General features: G+C 42.3%; 1 protein-coding gene across 1 annotated transcript in view; it reads left to right on the forward strand.

Annotated features, from left to right (window-relative positions):
• Positions 1-26084, forward strand: part of FLT1 (fms-related tyrosine kinase 1) — a 223193-nt gene that overhangs the window by 79326 nt on the left and 117783 nt on the right. The window contains exon 15 of the mRNA XM_006894087.1: positions 13104-13218. Within this exon, the coding sequence (XP_006894149.1) occupies positions 13104-13218 (115 nt within the window). The remainder of the gene's footprint in view (positions 1-13103; positions 13219-26084) is intronic.

Consider the following 26084-nt stretch of genomic DNA (forward strand, 5'->3'; position numbering starts at 1 on the left):
TAGAAAATTTAAAGTCAGACTCAGGGCTGGCCAACTCCAAAATGTACTCCATTCCTTAAGCTAAAGTTAAGCCTTCACTGAAGGCTTTTTACACATTTCAGTATTGACCACTAATATAAGTCAGCAGAAGATGGGGCAGGATTCAGATCTGTTGTTTATAGGGTTGCTGTGAGTCGTAGTTGTCTTGATGACACCTAACAACAACAACCCAGATGTAACCTAATGAACTCAGTCTCTAGTCTCCTAGGTCTAGGGTTATAAGGATCGTGACTCAGGTTCTGCAGGGAAATGTGTGTAACTGTGTGTGTTTAGTGGGGAGGGTAATTTTGGAGGTCACTGTAATAACAAACAGAAAGAGAGATAGCATGAAGGATAGCAGAGGTGGAAGACAGACCTAATTCTGAAGATGAATGTTTTCACCTTCAGAAACAGGAAGCAGTGAAGGCCTGAGAATTCAGGGAAAAGCCCTTCTCCAGACAGAGGAGGCCCAGGTGCCCTTGGGAGGGGTCTTGTCTAGACAGAGGAGGCCCAGGTGCTCATGGGATAGCTCTTATTTAAACAGAGGAGGCCCAGGATGCTAGATCCCTTCAAACTGTTGTTCAACCCAAAGCCTTTGGTCCAAACTTGTCTCCACTCTTCACCAGGTTCAGGCAGGAAGCCATTGTCAGTGGGGGCCCCAAGGCAGCACAAGGGCTCAACAGTCACTCCCCCCACCATCCCCTCAGCCTGACCCTCTGACCACCCTGAAGGCCTGGGCCCTTTCCTGGAGCTGAAGTGGCAGGAACCATTCTGTCTAAACACTCCTTCCCACTCAACCCCTTTTGCTGCCAGCATCCTCTCCCATATATTGTTTTATTTGTTTTAGGAGAACGTGTGAGGAGGGGAAAAGATAGTGGTCAGAGATTCTATTAATCTGAAGGCTCAGACGCGCTCGCCAATGTTTTGACACGACACCTGCAGTAACACAGGCGTGTTTATGTGGTGACCATTGAGAGAGTGGCCATCACAGGAGCCACTCTGGCCATGCTCTCTGGCAGCAATCCAGACTCTTTTTTTACTCTCTATTTTTCGAAGACATTTTACAGCCTCAACTCACTCTTTGTTGCAGCTCTGTAATAGCCTTTGTTTTCTAACTTGAAATGAGTCACTACTCTTTTGCAAAGAGATTCTAATCACTATTTGCACGTGTGCTAAAATCTCATTAGGCAGATTTCATGCAAGAAGCTGTCAGATTTCATCATCCAAGAAGGGGGGATGGGGGGGAGAGGAAGCTGATAGGACTCTGTAGAACTTTCTAGAGCCCGCCTTTTCCACAGCAATCCTACCATTAAATAGTCTTTAATTCTAAATCAATATAGCCAGTCTAGAGGTTACAAACTAAATGAGTTCCCAAGTGTATCTTTAAACCAAATTTATAGACCCTAAGATCAAAACCCTCAAATCAAAAACCCAATGCCATTGAATCGATTTGGACCAACTGTGACCCTTTAGGACAGAGTAGAACTGTCCCATTGGGCTTTCAAGACTGTGGTCTTCATGGAAGCGGACTGCCACATCATTTCCCCACACAGTGGCTGGTGGGTTAGACCCCTGACCTTTTATTTGACAGTGTTTTAACCACTGAACAGATGGGCAGTTCCTAGAAAGGGTTGCATCATTCTCCTATTTCTTTAGTGTCTACCATTTTCTCAGGAGAGGACCACTTCCAAGAAAACACAAGTGGCTAAGACCTCCCTTCCCCCAGCCAGAATCTTACCTCTAATTCCACCAGATGTAATACACCATCCTGTAATGAAAAGGAAGTACGAGCTTTTCTTTTCAGGTCAAGGAAAGGGAAAGACAGGAGGAAGAGAGAGAGAAAGAATGAGAATTGGGGAAGCACAGTAAGAGCACAGATGAACAGAGAGGTGTATATTTGTGTTTTGTCTTGGTTGTCTACTGCTTCCACAGCAGAAATACCACAGTGAGTGGCTTTAACAAAGAGAAGCATCTTACTGTTTTTGTTTGTTAAGTGCCATCGAGTCTCCCATGACTCCTAGTGACCCTAGGCACAAGAGCTCTGAACCCTGTCCTATCTGGAGCCAATCTCACTGTCTTTGACACACCTTCCCCTATTACCAGAGTCACTGTGTTGATCCATCTCATCAAGGGTCCTTCCACCCTTCCAAGCTTGATATCCTTCTCTAAGGACTGGACCCATAACTCAAAATCCAGGTTGCTGGCTCTATGGGAAGGCTTTTCTTCTGTGTCTGGGAAAGTGTTTGCCTTTCTGAGCTTCTGCTCCTGGGAGAGCTTCATGTGATTCAGCATGTCTCCTCCCCAGTCTCTGCTTGCCTGCCTCCTTGTTTAACCTCTTTTATATCTCAAAAGAGATTGACTCAAGACACACACCCTACACTGATCTTTTTGCATACTATGGCAAACCACACCTAATCCCAAATGGGACATTCCCTTAACACCACCTCATTGCCGTGGAGTTAGAACCACCTCTAACTGAACCTCCATCAGCTTTCTGAAGCTTTAAATTGCATGGAAGGAGACTGCTCACCTTCTTCCTGAGGAGCTGCTGGTGGATTCGAACTTCTAGAGACATACAGCCTTTGGATCAGCAGCATATCTGCCTATGGGCTGTGCCACCAGAACTCCCTGATTATTCTCACAGATATTTTTTTAATGCACAAATCAAAATAACAAAGATGATAACCCATAGCAAATCCTATACATTGCAGTAGAACTGGGCTTCCAAGGCTTATAAATCTTTACGGGGACAGACAATCTTTTCCCACGGAACAGCTGGTAGATTTGAAGCACCAACATTCTGGTCAGCAAATGAGCGCATGACCGCTGTGCATCCAGGGCCTGCACATAGTAACTGAAACTACATGTCATGGTTGTCGTTGCACAGAAATTACTGTTGTGTAATAATTATCGTAGTCTTTGGCCATTTAGCTTGACTGGTTGGAATCAGCAGTTAAAGATTTTCAAAGTTGAACATTTGTGGCAGCTTTGGCTTCCTCTGTGACCACAGATTGCCTTCTTTGGTTATAGATGAGCCAGATATTCATGAGTGTGGGAGGAGCAGGGCAAGTCCATCCAGGAAAATCCTGCCAGTACACTAAGCAATGTCATCTCTAGAGATGGAAGTGGTGTTTGCCTGAGATATGTCAAGAAAAGAATCCTGTTGGAGACAGAGAAGAAAGAAAAGAACAAAATGGATATCAGAATCTGAAACATGCTCTTGAAAAAATAATGGCAGAAGTGGAACAGAAGATTTCAGAGGGCAGCTTGAAAAGATAAAATGTGATGAAACGTGCAAAGATCTGGGGTTAGGAAACCAAAAGGGAACAATGGCTTGCATTTTTCAAGCTGAAAGAAAGAGTAGGGGGTGAGTTAAGCTTCCAGTTGCAATAGTGAAAGAGTCTGTGGGCAAAATATCGAGTGACATGGGAAGCATCAGTGGTAAATAGAAGGAATTCACAGAGTCATCATACCAAAAAGAATTGATTTAGCCATCTCAGGAGATAGCATACGATCAAGAATCGATGGTGTTACATGAAGAAGTCCAGGGTGCACTGAAAACATTGGTGCAGGAGTTGATGGAATATCTATAGAGATGTTTCAACAAGGGAATGCAGTGGTAGAGAGTGAAATTCATCTGTGCCAATAAATTTGGAAGAAAGCTATCTGAGTGACCAACAGGGAAAGATCTGTGTGTGTTCCTGTTCCAAGAAAGGTGATCCAACGTGGCACAGAATTACCAGTGTCGTTAATATCATATGCAATTAAAATTTTCCTGAAAATACAGAATAACTACAGAAGTACATTGATGGGAAATTGCCAGAAATTCAAATCAGATTCAGAAGAAGATAGAAAATGAAAGGTATCATTGCCAGTGTTAGATGGGTCTTTACTGGAAGCAGAAAATACCAGAAAGATGTTTGCTTATATTTTATCAATTATGTAAAGTCATTTAATTTTGAATATGGCAGCAAATTATGGCTAACATTGCAAAGAATTGGATTTGCAGAACACTTAACTGTGCTCATGTGAGCTTGTCAGTAGATCAAAAGGCAATTCTTTGAACAGAACATGGGGATACTAAGTCAAGAATAGTGTGTGCAGGGTTGTATCCTTTCACCATGTTTATTTAATTTCTATGCTGAGTAAATAACCCAAAACCAATAAACTGGGTTATCTGGAGAAAAGCTGAGCGTCAGGATTGGAGACTCATTAAGAAACTACAATATGAAGATGATGCAGTATTGCTTGCAGACGATGAAGATGAGTGAGGCATTTTGGCCTCAGCATGAAGAAAACAAAAATCCTCATAATTGGATCTGCAAATATATCATGATAAGTGGAAACAATTGAAGTTGTTAAGATTAAATTTTACTTAAATCCACAATCAGCACTTACAGAAAGAGCAGTCCAGAGTTTAAAGAACAGACTGCATTGAGCTAATATGCTACAGAAGACCTCTTTAAGGGCTGTTTGCTCTAAAAAGCAGAGCTATCTCTTTAAGGGCTAACGTGCGCCAGATTCAACCCATGGTATTTTCAGTCACATCCTAAGTGTGTGCTTTGGCTGGACAGTAAATAAGGAAGACTGAAGAAGAACTGATGCCTTTGAATTGTGATGATGTTGGAGAATACGAACTATACTAGGGACTTCCAGAAGAACAAACAAATCCTGTCTTGGAAAAAAGTACAGCGAGAGCATTCCTTAGAAGCAAAGATGGCAGATTTCATCTCAGGTTCTGTGGCCATGCTGTCAGGGTAAGGAACCAGTCCCTGGACTTCGTGCTTGATGAAGTGGATTGGTGACAAAGAGAACAGTCTTCAGTGAGATGAATCCACACAGGCACTGGAACGGTGAGCAGAGGTGGTGGGGATGGAACAGGATCGAGCAGGGCTGCTCTCTGTTCTACATGAGGTCCCTGTGAGTCAGAACCAACTTGATGGTCCCTAATCACCACAGACCAATCCAGCTGGCTCCACAGATGCCTCCCATTTGGAGGTAAAGGGCCTGACCTGTGCCCTGTAAGGACCCAGCTCTGGGTGTCAGACGCATAAATGGGCCGCTTTCTTCTTAATACATTTATCTCAAGTCTGAAATGAATATGCCTTAATTCCAGGGCCATCAATGGAAATGACATAGAGTACACTCACAGCTCAGATTCTCCCTCCCCTTGCATGGTTATAAATACCCGCATGCTATTGTACTCGGCCTGCTGTATGCAAATGGAGGCCCGAGTCTGAAAGCTCATTAGGAAAAGGACAGGGGCTCGGAGCAGAGAGAGGACAGCTCTGAGCTGAAGTTGATAACAGTGGCCTTGTCCAGAACAGTCCTGAGACCTTTCTTATCTTGCTTTGGCAGGAGGTGCTGCGGCTTCCTGTGCGAAATCAGGGGCGAACGCCGCTTTCCTCTTGTTGTTCAGCTCCTTCCCCCCTCAAGAGGGTTCCCAGCACAGCGATTATCTCTGCATCTTCAAACATGGCACAATCCACTTCCTTCGGAGCTTGATGTATTCTTAAGGCTCAGGCAAATTCCCCTCCCCCGAAACCTCTTTTCAAGTGCTCTGCTAGAGAAAGGCTTCTACATGACATGCTATTTTTATGGTCCTGGCGACACAGAAGGGGGAAAAAATAGCCCCCTGAAATGTAAATGTTTGAAAACAAGAATCTCGCCTTTTCTTGTGGTGTTGGCGAAGAATATAGAGTCCTGCATGATGCCTAAAAGAACAGACAAATCGGGAAGTAGTGTTTGGGGCCTCTTGAGGAGTGAGCCTGGGGAGACTTCATCTCACACACTTTTGGCCTGTTACCAGGAGGGGCAGGTTCCTGGAAAATGGTAATGTCCTTGATAAAGGAGAGGGTCAGTGAGAGAGAGGAAGACCCTCCAGTAGGTGAATTGACAGAGTAATTACACAGTGGGCTCGAGCACAGAGGAGATTGTGGGGCTGTTGCAGAGCTGGGCAGCGTTTGGTTCTGTGTGTATACAGGGTCACAGAGCTGGGAGTGACTCAATGGTAACTACCACTATCACTGTTCTTTGTGTTTTCAAGGGCTCTCAGGGAAACTGTGCCTCTAGTTTTACTACTAAGGGTGGTTCCTGCAGAAAGGCCATTTATGGGGATAGAGAGAATGACCTTCCCATTATGTGCCCTCAGAGGTAATAGGCAGACAGTGTCAGAGGGTGATCAACCCAGGTCAGCTCAGAAACAGACTCTCTTTCTTTCCCTGGGAAGATGTCTCCACTTGTTTTACCCTAATGTCTTTATTTGCATTTCTGGAAAACCAAAACTTTGGGCTGAGGTCTCCCCTTTTATTCACTTCACTGCTCTGGGGAAAGTGTGGGGAGGGGTGGGGTGGAAGGAGAGAGAGAGAGGAGGGGGAAAAAGCTAAAAGTTTTTTTACAGAAAAAAAAAAGTTCAGCTCTTTAGTGTTCAAAAACAGTCCACATGCACAAGTAAGTGTGAGTGTATGCTGTGTGCCACAGTCTGTAACATTTCATGGAAACCCAACAGGATGAGTGGAACTGCCCCATGGGGTTTTCTGTTCTGATATCTTTCCAAGAGCAGATTGTTTGATTTTTCTCCCATTGAGCCACTGGGTGGATTTGAACTGCCAACCTCTCAGGGAGTGGACATGTGTGTAAGGATTTGCACCACCAGGACTTCTTACGCTCAACCGTTATTTCTGCTTACATATATACAGAGTAATTTCTACTTATCATGTTTGCTCTGAGATGTGATGTCAAACAGTAATTCAAAGTGCAGGTGCTATTATGTATTTTTAAGCAAGTAAGATACACCTTCTACCCTGTCCCAGGAGGTATTTTGTAAAGGCTGTCATGCCAATTTCTTTTTAACATGTTGCTATAAAAAATTTTAGCGTGGCACATTTACAAAAATAACCTCCCAGGAGAATGGAACAATTAGAAAACAAATGTAGAAGGCATGAATTATTTGTGTAAAACTACTGTGCTTAGTCTAAAAAGGGGAGAATATTGATGATGAGAAATTAGGTAAAGAGACTTCTAATGATTTATTATAAATGTTTCAAAAAAAGTGAACAGTGTATCTTCTCTTGGCTTAATTTTAATCTCTGGGCCTATTAATAAGAGTTAAAATAATCATTTATTTTACCTGAAGATTATACAGAGTATTATTAGCAATGACAGATTCCTCTAAGAATGGTCAGTCTTTATTCATTCATTTTAAATCTTGTACTCTGCTGGCCTTTTGGGTAAGGAGTTGCATTGCCAACCCAAAGACAGGACGTTCAAATCCACCAGTAGGAGAAAGACTGACTTTGATAACCCGCTGGAGGGTCAACTTTGAGTTAGTTCCTACTCAGTCACAGTGAGTAATTTAACAGTGAGGAGGGGTGTAGGGGAGTTTTTAGGAAATTTGATATATGAGCTAGGTACAAGGAACACCACAGAATTATTGCTAATGTTGTAGATGTAACAATCGCATTGGGATTGTGTTAGACAAAATGCATCTTCTGAGACACATATCCCAAAGAATTGAGGACTAACATTGCTTTTGGAATTTGCTTTAAAATACTTCACAAAAGGAAAGGCATGAAAGATATAAGGGGTGGATAAAGCAAACAGGGTGTGATGTTGAGATCTGTAAAAGCCGAGTGCAGGGACGTGGAGGTTACTGCAGTAGGTTCTTTCCCTGTGAGTACCTGTGATGATGATAAAGAAAAACAAAACCTGGGAGCAACCTGCTTGCTTCTGTGTGTGTTTACAAGTGCTGCTTCATGTTATTGAATGCCGCTGAGTCCATCCCAATTCATGTGAAAAAGAGGAATGAAGGCCCACATCAGGTTTCCAACCTGTATGCATAATCTATGAAAGCCGATCACCTGGTGTTTCTCCAAGAGCCACTGGGTAGATGCCAACCTCTGACCTTACAGTTAGCCACCAGGGTTCCTTTTACAAATGCTTATACATCCCATACCCACTGCCATTGAATAGATCCCAACTCATGGCCGCTTTCCACTGGGTCTCCCAGGCTGGAAATCTTGTCAGGAAGAGGCTACTGAGAGATGGCTGATGGGTTCAAACTACCGACCTTTCCATTAGCAGCTTAACATTTAATCTACTACATTACCAATTCATGACACAGTAGACTGTGTGCTTAGCTAATGGGCTCAGAGTGAGCAAGTGGATGTGGACCTTGTCCCTTTGATCCTGCCGGTCTAGGGAGCCCTCAGGAGAGTTCACAGTTTCAAGATGGTTTGTGTGCTGAGGCAGTTGGTAGATGGAGCCCCTTCCCAGCACCAAAACCACAGAGCAGTAATAAAAGACCCTCACGCTTCATCATCAGGGATCGCTCATTTTGTCCTCTTCTTCTCATCAAAGTTATTACTGCTCATTCTTGCACGCATTATGAATACCAGTCTGCTCTGTAAACTTGACCTTAAATCATAACAATTATGGTATAAGATCACTATTGTGAAAAGCTAGTGAAAGGGGAAGAGTTTGCACAGAGATGGAAATCCATCTTGGAGGGATAGGAATGGTGAGAAAGAGGAGTAAAAACTAATACATTAAGTTGAGTAAAGGATAAGGCAGTTTACAATAAGGGGTGGATTAGACATTGTAATTCATGAATTACATTAAGTAATGACAATATTTAAAACCAAATGTCTTTGAATCATCACATGAGAAATCAGTACGATTTATAAAATCTTTACTTAAATAAAAAGAAATGAAACCATACATAAAATGAAAAAGAATAATTTTTAAAATACATAAAAAGATGTGGTAGAAAGTCAGGGTTCTAAGATTTTGTTAAGGTTTCTTGTTAAACAGGTGTCTTTTTTCTTTAATTCTTTTAAGAACAAAAGTAAAAAGTCATTAGTAACCCCTGGCTATTGAAGGTCAGTCATTCCTTTCCAGGAGTGGTGCAGTGACTAAAGCACTTGGCTATTAGTGAAAAGGTTGATGGTTCAAACCCATCAACCATTGCTTGGGAGAATGTCATCTTCCACCTTGGGAGCCATAAGAAGCAGTTCTGCTCTGTCCTAGGGTGCTGCTGGGACTCGACGGCAGTAGATTTAGAGTTTCGTTTCATTCTTCCTGAACACTGGACTTTAAAATCCCCCCTGGTTTGAAAACCACTAGAACCTACACAGGACAGGTACAAATGAAAGCTGGTCACTGGTCACTCTCTGCAGGTTCTTTGGAAGGAAAATCTGCAAATGTCTGAGAGAACATGTTAATGGTGCAGCTAGGCAGGAAGAAGAGGCAAGCTATGTCTAGAAGGCGATACTGAGGCAGGCTGATCACTTGGAGGGAGAGGGATGGCCAAGGTGGCTGCAGAGCCAGGCCAGGAGCATGCAAGCACTTGTCCTGTGTCACCTCCAATGTGGAGAGGATGCTGGGTTGCAGCACCCACCAAGATTTGGCTGAAACACTTAAGTAATTTCTCGGTATTTGTGTTGTATTGGTGATATAATACAACTGTATTAGGGGCATTTGTATTATGTCACCAATAGATTTAAATTTGAGTATTTAAACATCAAGTAGGAGGCTACTTTAAAGAAATCTATTTCTTTTCATAATATCAAAAAGCCCCAGACAGAACCTTTGCTCTCGAGATGATTCAGCCGGTACCCAAGGCTGTAGGTCTTAACAGGAGCTGACTGCTTCATCTTTGTCCCAAGGAGCATTTGGTGGCTTCAAATCATTAACCCTTTGGTTGGCTCTAAAGCCACAAAGGCGACTTCATTTTTGTAATAAATAGCAGGACAGTAGATCACATGGATTGTCGTGCTCTGAGTGCCTCCAAAGTGTATGAGATTTGAAACTGTGGACACTGCCCTCCCATGTGGACTGTGCAGGGACCTGAGACCACTATCCTAAGGTCCACCTGCTCTGGACACCTTGGATGGTTTACACCATGGGAGCGGTGAGTTCAGAGCTACAGAGTAAGCTGCTTAGGGACAGTGAGGCTGGGGGAGAGGATTTGAGGGAGGGAGGGCAGTGGAGTGTCTAAGCAAACAGAGCCCCAGCTGTTGCAAGGCAGCACTAACTCCTGGTGAGCCCCTGTGTCAGAGCAGAGCTGTGCCTTGTGGGGTTTCCAGTGGCTGTGACTTTTCAGAAATAGATTGCCAGGCCTCTCCTCTCAGGTGCTTCTGGGTGAACGCAAACCACTGATGTTTTTCATATGGCAGTGAAGCACTTTACCATTGCAGCACCTGAGGGTTTCTGAGATATATCTCTGCAAAAATAATTTCTGACCAGTTAATTCTGATTTGTAGTCTGGTGGTCTAGTGGCGAGAAGCTGCACTGCAGCCCCTAACGCACTCAGTTCAAGGCCGACAGCTGTTCCATGGGAGGAGGGTGGTCAGTCTCCTCCTGTACAAATAACTGCCTCTGAAAACCTATCAGAGGGACAGCTGTGGGTCGGTTCTGACTCTACAGTACACATCAAAAACAGTGACCCTGGAGGTCAGAGTGGAAGTACCCGGTAGAGTCGCTCCAACTGTAAATCTTTATGGAAGCAGACTGCGTTATCTTTCTCTCTGAGATCAGCTGGTGGGCTAAAGCTGTTTGGTTAGCAGCCAGACACTTTTAACCACTGCATCAGTAGGGCCACTTTGGAGGAATGCCTGAAAAGAAAAACATAAACACCTCAAACTCTTATTACCGGCTTAGTTCCAACTCAGCTATAAACCATAATGGGCAGGGCCATCCCTCTTTCTCCTTTGGAGCCCCTGGAGGATTTGAACCACAGGAGACTTGGGGCCTTTGGGTTAGAAGCACAGCTCATTAAGGTTTCAGCCAAAATGAAGACATTAGAGTTCTTGTGGCATATTTGTGAAACAGAAATAACCATGTCTTCTATTTCTATATTGTGTTTAATTTACAAAACCTCTTGAAGTAGAGCTCTTCATCCCCATGTAATCCTGTGAGGCTGGCAGGCGGGTTCCTCCTCATCGTTATGTTCGGTGTGCTGGCAGAGCCTGGGTGGCACTAGAGTGCCTGCACGCTGACCCCCAGACTAAACCTGACTGAAGTTCGACTAGAGCCTGGTTCTCTGGGGTCAGGGTTGGAGAAGTGCATACACAGTGGGTTGTGGGTGGCCTTGAATGCCACACAGCGATGCCTCGACTGTCCTCAGGATCACCGGTGAAGCCTTGGGAACAGAGAGGATGCCACCTCAATCTGAACTTTGGCGGGAATTTTGTAGGTCTTGGAGTAGGGGAACACTGGTGGCCGTAAAGCCAGTTAGGGGTGACTGCTGTATCCAAATTAAGAGTGGACTTGTAAGGTTTTTGTTGGTTGAGCTTTTTGTTCCCAGAGAAACTAGGAAGAAACCTTTACTGCACAAGGCTTAAGTGCTGAACCACTAACTGGAAGGTGAGCAGTTTGAACCCACCAGCCCTGACGAGCTGTTCTTGGAAAGATTTCTGTGAAGACCCACTAACTCCAGGATCTTCTAGGACAGTCCAGAACTGCCCCATAGTGTCCGCAAGGCTGTGAGTCTTCATGGAAGCTGACTGCCACATCTTTCTCCTCTGGAGCAGCTGATAGATTCAAGCCTTTCCAGTTAGTACAGCCAGTGCTTAATACACAGCATCACCAAAATTCTATTTCCTAAAGGTCACAGCTTAGGAAACCCTGCACAACTGTGATCAGTCATACGGGGTCATAATTAGTCACAGTGAACCCAGCATAACCTGGGATACATGTAAATCATAGCAAGTGATCAATACATATTTGCACCAATGTAGTAAAGCTTACAAAAACAGCAGCCCACTGATAATAAAATGTGTCTGAAAGAACATGCCCACTTCAGATATCACAGCATCTCTCTGTCATCCATAAAGGCTAGTTCTAAAAAACCCAGATTTCATGGATTTTAGAGAGAGAGAAAGGACCTTCAAAGGAACAACTTCAATTCTCTGGTTTTATGAGTAAACGCTGAGACATTAATAATAGACTTTTCATGGCCACATGGACTTGAACAGAAATTGAATGATATCAACAAGCATTCCATGATGCCGTTTCTGTATACACGTAATTAGTCTTGGGGAGAAAATATCTTTACAACTGAATACTCTGATTCAAAGCCAGTCTTCTATAGATGAAGAAGCCCTGCTGGTTATGTACTGGGCTGCTGATGGAAAGGCTGGCAGTTCAAACTCACCAGCTACTCTGGGAGTGAAAGCTCAAGCTGTCTCTCTTCTCTTAAGACTTAAAAGCTGCGGGATCCTGGTGGACGATCAACATAAATCGATTCCCCACTAGTGGGCTGGGTTTTTCCCTTTTATAGATGAGAAATGTTTGTTTTCTTGAGTTTTCCATGTCTTACCTTGAATTCCCCCATACATGTTTCTTCCAAGAATTAATCAAAATACAGATGTAATGTCTCTAACTAATGGCTTTTTTTTACTATTTACATTTAGAGCAAAAAGCATGAGTTTTATTTTCTCATATCCATGAAATATATTTGCTATTTTGAGAATAAATACAGAAAAACATCTAAGGAAGATTTTGGTCAAAAACTGTGACTTTGTTAAGCAAGGACTTAGCCATTGACTTTCAACCAGCTGTCATCATTGGCAGGGGCCCTGGTGGCACAGTGGTTAAGTGCTTGGGTGTTCAACCATAAGGTTGGTAGTTTGGATCCACCAGCCAGTGTCTGCTACTAAACAGTGTTGGTGGTGGTGGTGGTGGTCCTGTTAGGACAGTTCTAACTTGTTGCTGTTTGATGCTATGAAGTCAACTCTGACCACTGTGTATAGTACTGCCTTCCCCTGTGCCATTCTATCTGTTGGTGCTGTGTCCAAGCCCTTCTTCAGCCGCTCTACCAGCCCATCTCATTGAGGGCTGCCTCCTTTTTTTTGTAACTCTGCTTTACCAAACGTGCTGTCCTTCTCCAGGAGCTGGCCCTTCTGACACACCATGCCCACAGTGTGAGAATGGAGTCTTGACTTTGCTTCTGAGGAGCATTCTGATGATACTTCATCTGAGACAGATTTGTTTGCTCTCAGTGCCCACAGTTTGGACAGTCACCACTAGCCGGAAGGTGTCGTAAAGCCATATTGTAATGACTAACTTTTTCCCTTTGTTTTCAGGTCTGACTTCTGTTCTGTAAGTGGAAAACCCTTTATCCTAACTCCTGAGAGCAGAGTGGGAAACAAAATTGAAAGCATCACTCAGCGCATGTCAGTAATCGAAGGGAAGAATAAGGTATTGTTTATAAAAATAAGCACTGAGGTTATTATCCTAACAATACACTGTTAACTCCTGTCTTTGCATTTAATGGTACCAAGAATAAGCAAATGTACACACAAAGATTCATAGCAGAGAGCTGGTATCTGAAAGATCATGGAGAGTACGTTGGAAAGACTCGAGCTGCTACTCAGACCAAGTGACCACCAGTTCTAGACTTTGCTTCATGCTGTCAGAGAGTCAATTCTACCTCACAGTGACCCCATGTGATAGATTAGAATTGCCCTACAGAGTGTTGTAGGTCGTCTTTGTGGGAGCAGACCACCAGATCTTTTTCCCATTGAGTCGCTGAATGGGCTTGATCCATTGACCTTTTGGATAGCAGCCAGCCACTTAACTACTAAGCCACAAGAGCTTCTTAAAGTAATGACTGTCATTCCTAATGAGGTAAAGCTGTTTCTTGGACATAGAATGGTCCACACTAGCAGTGCTCAGCCCTGGCTACGTATTAGAAGACTCATTTGTTGTTATTGGCTGTCGTTGAGTTGATTCTGACTCATCACAGCCCCATGTGACAGAGTATAACTGTCCCTTAGGGCTTTTTAGGCTGTAATCCAATAAGTAACATCAGGATAAGTGGAGAAAATAGTGAAGTTGTCAAGATTTCATTTTTTGTGGATTCACAGTCTGCACCTATGGAAGAAGCAGAAATCAAACACTGTATCATGTTGGTAGAATCTGCTGTCAAAATACTTAAAACGTTGTTTCCCTCTGCTGACTGCATCACTTCATGTGCATGTGAAAGCTGGATGATAAGGAAAACAGAAGAGCGGATTTTTTTTGAATGCTGATGTTGGCAAAGGATACTGAATACACAATAGACTGCCAGAAGAGAGAATGGCCAAGTACTTGAGGGGAACCGGGCCTTGGAAAAGAACATCATACTTAGTAAAGTAGAAGGTCAGTGACAGAAAGACCTTCAGCAAGATGGGCTCATACAGTGGGTACAGAAATGATTTTATTAAACATAGCAGTGATTTTGAAGCTGGCACAGGACAGGGCAGTATTTTGTTCTCTGTACATGAGGTTGCTATGGGTCAGAACCGTCTTATCAACCACCACCCTTACAGAAGCAGATTGTTAGTTCTTTCTCTTGAAGAGCCCTTGGGTGGGTTCGAACCACCAGCTTTAGGGTTAGCATCTGAGTGCTTAATCATGGTGCTACCAGGTTTCCAATCAGTTATTGTTCATCCGAATCACAGAAGAGCGGCTTCAGTGATTCTGATGTGTGAACTGGACTGAGAATCACTGACAAAGTGGTGAGACAAGCAAAGCCATAAAAATGACCAGGCTTTCTGGTCTTATAGAGACAAGTGGACCTCCAATATTGTGGTCCTTGGGCATCCTTTATCCTTAGAACCAAACTCGCCCGCAGGCTCTCTTTTTAACTAAGCGCCACTCTGGGGAGATACCACTCTTTAGAACAGTCACTCAGTCAAGAGCAAAAAGGCAGTATTTGCCCAGGGATAAAGCTAGGAATGCAGCATGGGATAAGAGAAGAGGAGGGATAGAAACAGGAAACACATTGTTATATTTTGAGAATTGCAGTCAGTGTCACAAAACAAAATGTATATGTACTGTTGCGTGGGACACTAAGTGGCTCTATATACTTTCGCTCAAATCACCATACAAAGTTAGGAAAAGGCAACCTGGACACAGACCAAGATAGTTACAGCTTCCGCCTCCTCTCCTCCCAAAATGGTTAGGTTATGGTGTGTTTTTTTTTTTTAAATCTGCTGTTGTCAAACACAGAAATAATAGTTTACACAAAAAACAACATAAGTAATAAGTAACTCCTTGATGAAACATCTATTTCTGCCTGCATATCTTTTTTGATACAAACTTCGGGAATATTATTGTTAGGTGCTGTTGGGCCCACTCATGACTAGTAAGTAGTGTAGTTAGTTTCAAACTAACAGCAGTTTGAAACCTTACTTTTTACTATTCATAGAGTTGTTGAGGGCCTGATCTTTCAGAAGTGGGCGGCCAGGCCTGCTTCCTAGTCTGCCCTAATCTCGAAGCTCTGCTGGGCTCCTACTGGCACTTTAAATTTAGAGGCATAGCTTCTAGCATCACAACAGCAGGCAAGCCACTGCAGTACAACACTGGGGAGATGCATATAGAAGGTCAGCTAGCTGCTGGGTCAGGTCCAAAGGACATAAGTAGCAAGCAAAAGCAGGGTCTAGATAAGGAGAAAGTCTAATCTAAACCACCATTTGATGATGCAGATTCTTAAGTGCTTTGCTGCCAAATAAAAGGCCCGATGGTTCAGATCCACCCAGTGGCTCCCCAGAAGAAATGCCTGGTGTTCTGCTCCTGTAAAGATGACAGCCTAGGAGACTCTGTGGGGCACGTCTGCTAAGTGGAAGGGTTTACATGAGTCAGACTGACTCCTTGGCACCCAAAAACAGCATCTTCCTTGAGTCGGAACCAAGCCTTCAGAGGGTTTTCAGAGGCAGTAAATGGCACAGGAGGAGATTGTCCATTTTTCTCCTGTGGAGCAGCAGCCAGTAACTACGAACCATGTACCTTTGTGTTGGCAATGCAGTTGCTTACCACTAAGTCACCACAGCTCCCTATTTGGAGTAGGACTGGGAATACAGATGCCACCTTCAACTTGAGTGAGGATGTACCTACATTAGTTGATGAGCTGCGTTCTTGGCATCTGGAAATGACAAAATGAGTCTCCTCATTCTCCTCCTGGGATTGAACTGTAACAAATAACAGCTGTATTTTTCATTGCGGGCAACTTTTGATATCCACTGTAGTCAGGATCATCCTTCAGCAGGTTAGAGTGGTCCTCTGCATCTTAAAGATAAGGAAAACCAAGACGATGAATTTCTCGGGGTACACAGCTTAGAAGTCGTCAGTTTGGAGCTCACACGAGAATCTTGTAGTCCAATCCCACTCCTGGGAACCTAGCAGGAATCCATGAAAATGGTGATGGCTAGAGTAGAATCATGCTCCCTTGTCAAGGATTCTGAGTGCTCACGACACAGTTTGCAGCGTGCTGGGCTGCTAACCAAAAGTTTGGTAATTGGAATCCACGAGCCACTCTTAGGGAGAAAGGTGGGCAGTCTGCTCCCACAAAGATTTACAGCCTTGCTTCATGGATGTGAGTCAGAATCAACTCAGCAGCAGTGGTTTTGGTTTTTTCCACTTTTTCCATCACAAGGTAAGGAGTCCTAGTGTATTTTGTAGAGTGTTATTTGTGGGGCTGCTACATGGAAATTTGGCAGTTCAAATCCACAAGCTGCATCCTCCTCCGAGTTCCTGTCTCTTTAATATAAGCTCACTTTCTGCTAAGTTTCCATTTCTGATCTTTCAGGTTGCTGTTGCTGGTTTGATCCTATGTAGATAGTTATAAGAAGAACATAATGCTCAAGAGCATAAACAAAAAAGACCTTTTCTACTGATTTAGGCAAACTATTGTTTGGTTTGAAGAAGACTTGAAATGATATGTTTGTTTTAAGTTTAAAATTACCTCAGAGCGATAGTTTCAGGGCTTCAACCCTCCATGGCTCCAGAAAGTCTCGGGTCCATGAGAATTTTAAATTCTGTTCTCTATTACCCCCTCTTTGATCAGGATTTTGCCGTGTAGTCTTTGATCACAGTGTTCTGCAGTGGTAGACAGGCATCTTCTGGTCTCATGGCTACAGTGGCAGTTTATCATGAAGGCAGTTGGTTATACATTCCATATCTTCCCTCTATTTCTCACTCTTCCTCTTCTGGTCTTGCTCCAGGCCAGTAGGGACCAACCTTTAGGCCTTGACTAGGTCTCTTTCAAGCTTTAAAGACTCTATAACAGAGATGGGACAGGTGGACTAAACACATTCATTATTAAGCCAGTATGTCCTGTGAAACCACAGCCATAAACCTCCAGGCCAGGGAACCGAATCCCACGAGGTGTTTGGTTGTACATAAGCAGCCTTAGCTGCTAGTTTTTCTTTTCTTTTTTTTTTTAAGTCCTTGTTATAAATATCTCATTTTGCTAATTCAGTCTCTACAGAGGTGCAGTCTATTAACAACAGTTACAAATAAAACGGCTGTGTAAGCTCACTCTGAATGCAATTTTTCCATCATTGTCACCTCCTTTCCCTCACTTCTACACATGGCAATTAATCCCTAATAAATACATAGAGTACATGTTAATAGCTGTAAGCAGTTTAGACTTGGGGTAAATTCTTAATTTTGTGGCCTGGATTTAAGATAATTTATTAGTTCTATTCTTAAGCATCTATTAACATTTCTCTGTGTATGTGAGAAAAGCTTCTCTTTCTTACAGTGGTGACAAATGGAAGTCCTACTGTGCATGACTTCTTCCCTTTCCAGCTAAAATGGCTGGTATTTTCTGTCCATTTTCAGAAAGAAAATGAAAGTCCTAGTGGAAATGACAGTGAGCCTTTCACATGCTGTTCCACAGGCCAGTGTGGCAGCCTCCTGCTGGACTCTTGGGGGCTTATGGGACTGGTTTAGTTGTGGTTTTTGTGGTTCCTTCAGTGGAGGGTATGTTGTGTGTTGACCAATTGATTTCAAGTCATAGTGACCCCATGTGCCAGAGTAGAACTACCCTGTAGGGTTTCCTAGACTATAATCTTGTCTTTATTTTTTTTTTAAATATTTTTGTGTTTTAGGTGAAGTTTTACACAGCAAAATTACATTTCCGTTTAATAATTCACAAATCAGTGTTCCGTGGTCTAGGTTATAGCCTGCATACTTTCTCACCATCAGCCCTCTCACTGATTCCACTTGCCTATCTTCCTTGGGTTTTTGCCTGACCCACTTCTATTCATCAGATTCCCTAGCTCCTCTTTGCCCTCTCGTCTTCAGGTTTTGTTTTAATTATTGACGTCATATTGAGTGGTTAATCAGAAGATCAGTGGTTCGAATCCACCAGTGTGCTCCTTGGGAGAAAATTCAACAGAAGTCTTGCTGTGAACCAGAACTGACTAGACTACTGGAGGCTTGTTTTGTTTGGTATAGTTGATTACACAGTCCTCATGGGCTTATTTCATAGACAAATCCATTCATTTGGCTGAGAGATGACCTTGAAGAGTGGCTTTGGCTCTGGATTTGGAAGTAGCTCAGAGGCATGTTAGGCTGTAACTTTTATAAAAACACATCACTAAGACTTTCTCCCACAGAGCTTCTGGGTGTCTTGTATCATCCACCTCTCAGTTAGCAGCCTAACCATTGTGGCAGCAGAACTCTGTATGAAGAGTCATTACTGTTCTGTGCCGTTGAGTTGACTGAGACTAATAGCAACCCTGTGTCAATCCTGAGCCAGTCTCACAGTCTCTGGCACACCTGACCCCGCTGACACAGTCACTGTATCAATCCGTCTCATCCAGGGTCTTCCTCTCCTGCGCTGTCCCTCCACCCTTCCAAGTATGACGTTCTCCTCCAATGACTGGTCCTCATGGCAGCATGCCAAAAGTACATGAGACAGAACGTGAAGGAGCAACTTGGTTTCACCCTCTCTAGGACAGACCTGTTTGTTCTCTTTGCAGAAGAATAGAGAGAGCAGTAAATTAATCTTGCTGGTTTGGACCTAGACTTATAAAAAGGGATTCATCAATTGGTGTTGCTGTTAGCAAATGTAGCATTTTCGTATTATTTTACATGGAGTCACCAGAATCTTGAGCTTGTAGAAACAGGAAGTAGAAGGAACCTTGCGTGTAGCATGGCGCCTGTGCACGTGCATAGACACACACACACACACACACACACACACGCACGCAGAGGAAATACGTATTAGGGTATTAATTTTGTGAGGCTGAAGAATGGTGACAAGGTCAAAGTGTTAGCAACATTTCTATGGAAATTGTTTGGAAAACACATGGAGAAATATTTGTTCTGTAAGGGGACAAACCCAGAACAGGCGTAAGAATGCTTAATCACAGAATTCCAGCCGTGTGGTTTTCGTTCCCACACTGCCCCCCCCCTTAATTTCTGATCTCACCTTTGACTTTCCCATCAATGGGCTCCAGCACACCACCCTGACTTAATTTTAGCGTCTTCTGTGACCTTTGCACATCTACTTTTATTTCTCCCTGAAATACTAGAAAGGAAGCTCTCTTAGAAACATCCCGAGATTGAAATCACTGTTCCATATATAGACGCTGTAAAAAACCGGTGCTGGAAATTGAGCTGAATTACCCATCTTCCCATCCCTTCTCTTCCAGGAGGCACAGCCCACATTTGTGTAACAGTTACTAATGCTTCGAGAAAAGGGAAGGAAGGAAGGAATATGAGTAAACTTGAGACTTACAGTACCTGATTGTAACTGTCAGGCGTGCTCATGGGTCACACAAAACCACCCAGATAGTGGTCTTTGAGGATCAACTTCTTATTTCTTGATCCATGAGGTGCTAGTGGGCACATGGAGGCACCATGCGTGTGCAGTTTCAGAGCTAAGAAAACAGAACTTTTAAGTCTGAGCCATCTCTCTTCCTAAAAGCAAAACAACAAATTTAGTGGTCTAATTGGGACTGGAGGATGCCCTACAATTCCTCCCCTGAGATATTCTTCAAAGCTTTGAAGCAACGTTAAGCCCATGTACCTTTGAAGCAAAACAAACACCATATTGTTAAATAACAGATTGACTCAAAGACTATAACTTACAATTACTGTGCTCTTTTGAAAAATCATCTATATGAGCCCAAATGTCTAAGTGACTTGAAAACAGAGGGAAATGTATATAGGAAAAATTCATGGAAATAGGACCACTAGAAAGGAAATGAAAATATTGACGTATCATGAAGGACGTAAACTTAGGTTGCTGAACCACTTAGAGTTTGTTGACTATCAACTATAAAATACTATTTACTTCTGTAAAATTAAATTGGGCTAGAAACCTCAATTCAGAAATGCTTATTTTCCAAATATGGAATCAACCACAGAATTGTCTTTTTTAAGTTGTAGGTTTCTATGTTCACCGTTGCCTGCCATTGACCATGAACACTATGAGTTCTAAGTGGTCACAGAACTCCACATCTTCCTATCTCCTCACTAATGTGAAAACGCTGATGATCTACTTTGATTTTAGGACTTCAGCTTTCTTTCCTTTCTTTTCAGTTATATCTTTGACAGGTTTTTTTTTTTAGTGTCCCCTATGAAAGAAAAGATTATCATTTCAAACACATGTTAAACTCAGATTTGTGGCAATAAATTCCTGTTTTAAAGTCTTAAGTTGACATTCACTGCCCCAGTGTCATGTTGGTGTTGGGTTTGGATTTTGTGGTTTTTCTTTTCTTGAAGCAATATTTGCTTAGGACACAGTTTTCAAATTTGAAAATTAGGACACAGTTTGACACTTTAACTCAAAAGAGTTAAAAACTACTTTCCCATGAAATGTTGACTTGAGACCTACCATCCTATGAGACATTGTTCTAAGACCTACCACTGTATGGCTATTCCACAACCTACTGCCATCCTAGAAGAAGTTGTCTTATAGTCCAGGCAAACACGTTCACCAACACGTAAGTTACACCTAACACTCCTTTTTCTGACCCTATGAAATGTACACTTTAGCCATCATTTTTTTCATGAAAATAAGTTTTTAACTTACTGTTTAAAAATAATCTAGAATAAGAGACATACCCTGAAAATTAGAGATTATTTTTCCACAAAATTCATCACAAGATACCAATATAACTTTCTTTTTACAATTTTCTTCTTCAATTATAATATCTTTTCATCTGTCGATCATATTCTCAAACCATGTAATGTGGTACCAGTTGGAAAAAACACTTTACACTGTGCACATACTATCAGAGAAGGAAACTAGAATTTCCATCCAGTGTAGTTTTCTATTTATGGGCTTTCTCTCTGTTGGTTAAAGAGAGGATTCTCAGAGAGTTACCCAGTTAGAAGAATGAAAAGATCTTTACCAACAGATTTATGTTATTGAACTTAAAGAACTTTTGGCAAGAAGCGGGCTAACATAGAGATTTAAGAGCACAGCCACTAGAGTGAGATTAAATTAGGCATAAATTCTTCTTCGATATGTTTGAGACACTGTCCCCAGGCCACCTCTGTGGTGAAGAGTCACTTTGGGTAAGTCATTTAACCTCTATGACCTTTGATTGCCTTTCTGTTGGAGAGATAACACCTGTTTGTAGGGCCTTAGAGAGGACTGCGTGACATCATACCTGTAAAACAAAGAAATGAGGTTAACTCTCATCCATGCCATTTCTACTTTGATTTTCACATAGACTTGGGGGAGATGATTCTGGACAGGTCTTGACTGTAGGGAAGGTGTTTGTTGTGGAAGGAGTTATTCTAGGAGCACAGGAGAATATCTTCTTATTCTGTGATAGTTCCTCATGTACCCTGGGCTCAGTTTAATTCTCTGCCCAAACAATAATTCTGACCTATCTTGCTGTTTGTTGGTCTTGTAAACTGGCTACAGTCATTCTCACAAATAAGTACATCTGAATTGGCTTTCCCCTGCCAGGAAGTCTGGGTTTTGCTTAACCCCTTGCTACCAGTTGAGATCAGTGAAATTGTTTGTTGTTACTGTTATGTGCCATCGAGTCACCTGCAACTCTTAGCGACCCTATGTACAACAGCCCTAAACCCTGCTCTATCTTCTGCCAATCTTACTGTCTCTGATACACCTACCCCCTTTACCCCAGTCACTGAACCAATCCATCTCATCAAGGGTCTTCCTCTCCTGCGCTGTCCCTCTACCCTCCCAAGCATGACATCCCTCTCCAACCTTCCAAGCATGAGATCCCTCTCCAAGATGTGTCCTCTCCCTGTTAGTGAAGTTAGCTTTTTTAAATACTTATTTTCTTTTTGGTGGGCGTATCCACAGCAGAGCATGCACATTCTGTCATGTATAGGTCATTGATGAGAATTCTGTTTTGCATATTATGTCCACATTCTCACAATCTACGCAGTAGAGGGTAGAGAGTCAGTAGAAACAGTGGTGACAGCAATGAGCACAGCAGTGATGATGGTGGAACAGGTGGTGCATTGACTTGTTCTGGAACATGGAGGGCTCTGAGCTGAGTTGATGGCATCTGACATTTAACTGACCATATTGTTTTACCATCATTGACTTAGACACGTAACTTCCTAAACATCTCTGTGCTTTGGTGTTACAGTAAACAATTTGATTTCACAAAGAAAAATCTTTGAAAGTGTTCACTGCTCACAGCAAACAGACAGAAAAGTAACATTACTCAAAACCCAGATACAACTTGAGCAAGTGTAGTGGGGTTAATATCTGATAATGGACTTTCTAGAAACAAGATAGCTTAAGGTGAGAGGCAAGCAGTGAGGCTGGAACTGGCTGGCCTCCTTTCCACCCCCTGATCCTAAACTTGTGACAGACATCTTTGAAGCATCTGAACCTGGGTTCCATAGGGAAAGAAAAAAATTAAGAAATCGGTCTTTTATTTTTGTGAAAGTACACACAGCCAAAGATACAGCACTTTAACAATTTCTACATGAAGAATTCAGTGTACTAGGTACATGCTTTAAGTGGTACTAGCATTTTCACTATACTTTCCCACATTATTTTAGTGCCATAATCTTAAACTACTACCTTCTATGTATAGTCTATCAGCTTTTCTAGTTCCCATTGTCTGTCTGATTTCACGTAAACAGCATAATGCTCAAAACCAACTTAGTTTATTAAACTTTTTCATTCAAAGAAGACTTCAGGGGATAGTATTGTTTTAACGTTTAAAGATTGTCTCAGAGCCTTCACTTTGGAAGCTAATTCAGCTTCAATGGCCAAAAAGTCAGATTCCAGTGAGAATTTTTTTTAATGTTGTTTTGCAGTTTCCCCTCCTTTTTATCAGGATTCTTCTAGAGAAAGTGTTCAGTGTGGTAGTCAAGGCACAATACAGTCTTGATCTCATGGCAGGGGAGGCTCATGGAAGCAATCATACAGGTATTCTCCTTCCTCCCTTAGGGAATTGGTGTTATGTAATGATTTGTGTTCCCACCAAACAAGTTATCAGTTCTTTGATTTTGTCACCTACAGACTTCTTTTTTCTCTCCCCCATTACTTTCTTAAGTGAAGGATACAATAATTAAAAAGAAATTATTATCTAGAATTATTCAATTCAATTCTCCAACTCTATTTATTTTTTTTTTTTAATTTTATACTGGTTTATTTACAAAGTTCGAATACATTGTTTTTCACGCCGGATTTTTATATGATAATACTCATCTCCATTGTTGTTTGCCTTCAAGCAGGTGTCTTTCTGCAAAAGAGAGGTTAGTGTATATATCTGATCTTCAAGCATGGAAATTCTTTTATATTACACTTATCTTCAAGGTTGTAAGGTGCAGAGAATGTATCAGATCCATTTCCACCTTCACCTCAGGGCAATATTTGATAAGTCCCAATAAATGTCTGTGCTTTTAAGACATACCACATTGTATAGTTACTTTCATGACAAGTAATTTCAATAATACATTGAGAACATATTAACCCACTGCCACTGAGTCAATTTCAACTCCATAAGACAGAGCAGGACTTCCCCAAAGAGTTTCTAAGGGCTTTACTGAAGCACACTGCCTTGTTTTTCTCCTGCAGAGAGGCTGGTAGGCTTGAACTGCTGACCTTGAAGTTGGCAACCAACCAGTTTAACTACACACTAACCAGGGCTTCTAACATGGGTACATGAAATACCTCCTTTCAACAAAACTTGCAAGGGACCATATCATTGTACCATAGTGAAAATTACAGAAAATATAAAGCCATGAACTTGTGAACTTACTAGCTTAAGAAAAAAACTAGGAGCATGTTTTGGTTTTTTTTTTTTTCTTCTCCTTCCTGAGAAATACCCTAGGCGGAAATACCCTAATTTATTGGGTGACTAGTACATTGCTTCTTGTTGTTGTGTGCCATCGAGTCAGTTCCCACTCATGGTGACCCACATACAAGGTAGCACTGTCCCATGGGGGCAGTAACCTTTAGGGCGTTTAAAGGACCCCTGGTGGGGAGGAAATAAATAGGTGGCAGTGTGCTTCAGTAAAGATTTAGAGCTGTAGAGACCCTCCAGGGTGGTTCTGCTCTGCTCTCCAGGCTGCTGTGAGTAGGGATCAACATGACAGCAGCATGTGTGAGATGTTTGTGGAAGGAGATCTTTCTCCTGTGTTGCTGCTGAGCGAATTGAAACTGCCAGCCTTTCATTAGTGCTTAACCACTGAGCCACCAGGACTCCGGGCACCTTGTTTTGTTGTTACTGTTAGAGGTCCTTGTACAGTAGAACAAGGCCACCTCTGATCCCACAGTATCCTCACGGTCTTTGCCGTGTGTCAGCCTGTGGGTGCAGTCACAGCCAGGCCATCTCGCTGAGGGTCTTCCTCATTCAGGGTCCCTCGACTATACCAGGCATGACACTGTAGTTATTTAACAACTTGGAAAATGTCAGGACTATTCCCAGTGACCTAAAGCACTTGTTTTTCTTTTTTCTTAAGTCTTCATTTTAAAAGGAAAGAGGGTCAGGAGAAGAGACAGTGGGACTGTTGGGGAAGGGAGGTGGCTGCATTGGACTTAGGGAGAAGCATTTTACATTAACACAATACATTTTTCCCCTTCTCCCTTGCTTCTCATCTCTGTCTCTGAGATTGATTCTATCGATGTATAAATCTTTCTTCAGCTTCTTATATTGGTCTTACACCATAATTGTCCTTTTGTGACTAACTTATGTTGGTGTAATGTGTTCTCATTTCCATGTTACGCAGTATTTCTCAAATTTTAATCATTTTTAAAGTGACACATAATACTCCATTGTGTGAATGTACCATAGTTTTTTAACCATTTGTCCATTGATAGGAATTTGAGTTGTTTCCATCACTTTGCTATTATTGTACATAATGCTGCAATAGGGCATGAGTGTAAGTATATCAGTTTGTGCCACAGCTCTTATTCCTTTGGAATATATACCCAGCAGGGAACTCAGATGGCAAAGTCAATAGGAAGTTGCACTGCTAACCTAAATGCAGCTCCTGTCTGGCAGTCTGAATCTACCTGTGGCTTTGCAGGAGAAAGGTAGGTAGTCTCCTCCCATGTAGTTCACTACCTCTGAAAACTCCGGAGGACCAGCTCTGAATCAGTTCTGAAATGAGAGCACTAATTTTGAGTTTGGAGTTTATATACCTACTCTTGGGATTACTTGAAAGGCTGGAGGGACAGCACAGGAGAGAAAGACTCAGATGAGATGGATTGTCACAGTAATTGGGGCAGTGGCGTTAGGTGTATTGGAGTCAGTGAGACTGCCTCAGGATAGGGCAGGCTTCCAAGCCGTTGTACATAGGGTTGCCATGAGTCGTGGGCAAAAAATGGCCCATAACAACATTGGGATTGCTGGATCAAATGATATTTCTATTCCCAATTTTCTAAGAAAGCAGCAAACTGCTTTCCCTAGTGGTTACATTTTACACTCCTGCCAGTAGTGTCTGAGCGCTTTGGTCTCTGAAACACTTGAGTGGCTTGTGATCAACTCTTGAAGATGTCTGTAGTCACTCTTCAGCTTGCACTTTACTTTGACTTATCAGTCAGTCAGTCGCCATACTTCATCAAAGCCAAACTTACTCTGAACATGTCATTATTAGTCTGAACCTGTCAGATCAGCCTCTAGTTCCAAAGCCCAAGACCAATGCTTTGTGTGCTAAAGACAGCCTTTAAAGATAGATAAAAAGCTTGATACACCTTTTTTTATTTTTTAGTTTTAAGTATGACAAACTCACTAGCTTTTCTGCATATCCGCATGTACAGTATTCATTACTCTTTTTTTAAGTTGGCTTCCATTTAAGAACCCTCAATAATTTGTTCCACATTGTTCATTTTTCTGGTT

The sequence above is a fragment of the Elephantulus edwardii genome, unplaced genomic scaffold, assembly GCF_000299155.1.
Source record: "Elephantulus edwardii isolate Elephantulus edwardi_28Jun2011 unplaced genomic scaffold, EleEdw1.0 scaffold00134, whole genome shotgun sequence".
Lineage (NCBI taxonomy): Eukaryota > Metazoa > Chordata > Mammalia > Macroscelidea > Macroscelididae > Elephantulus > Elephantulus edwardii.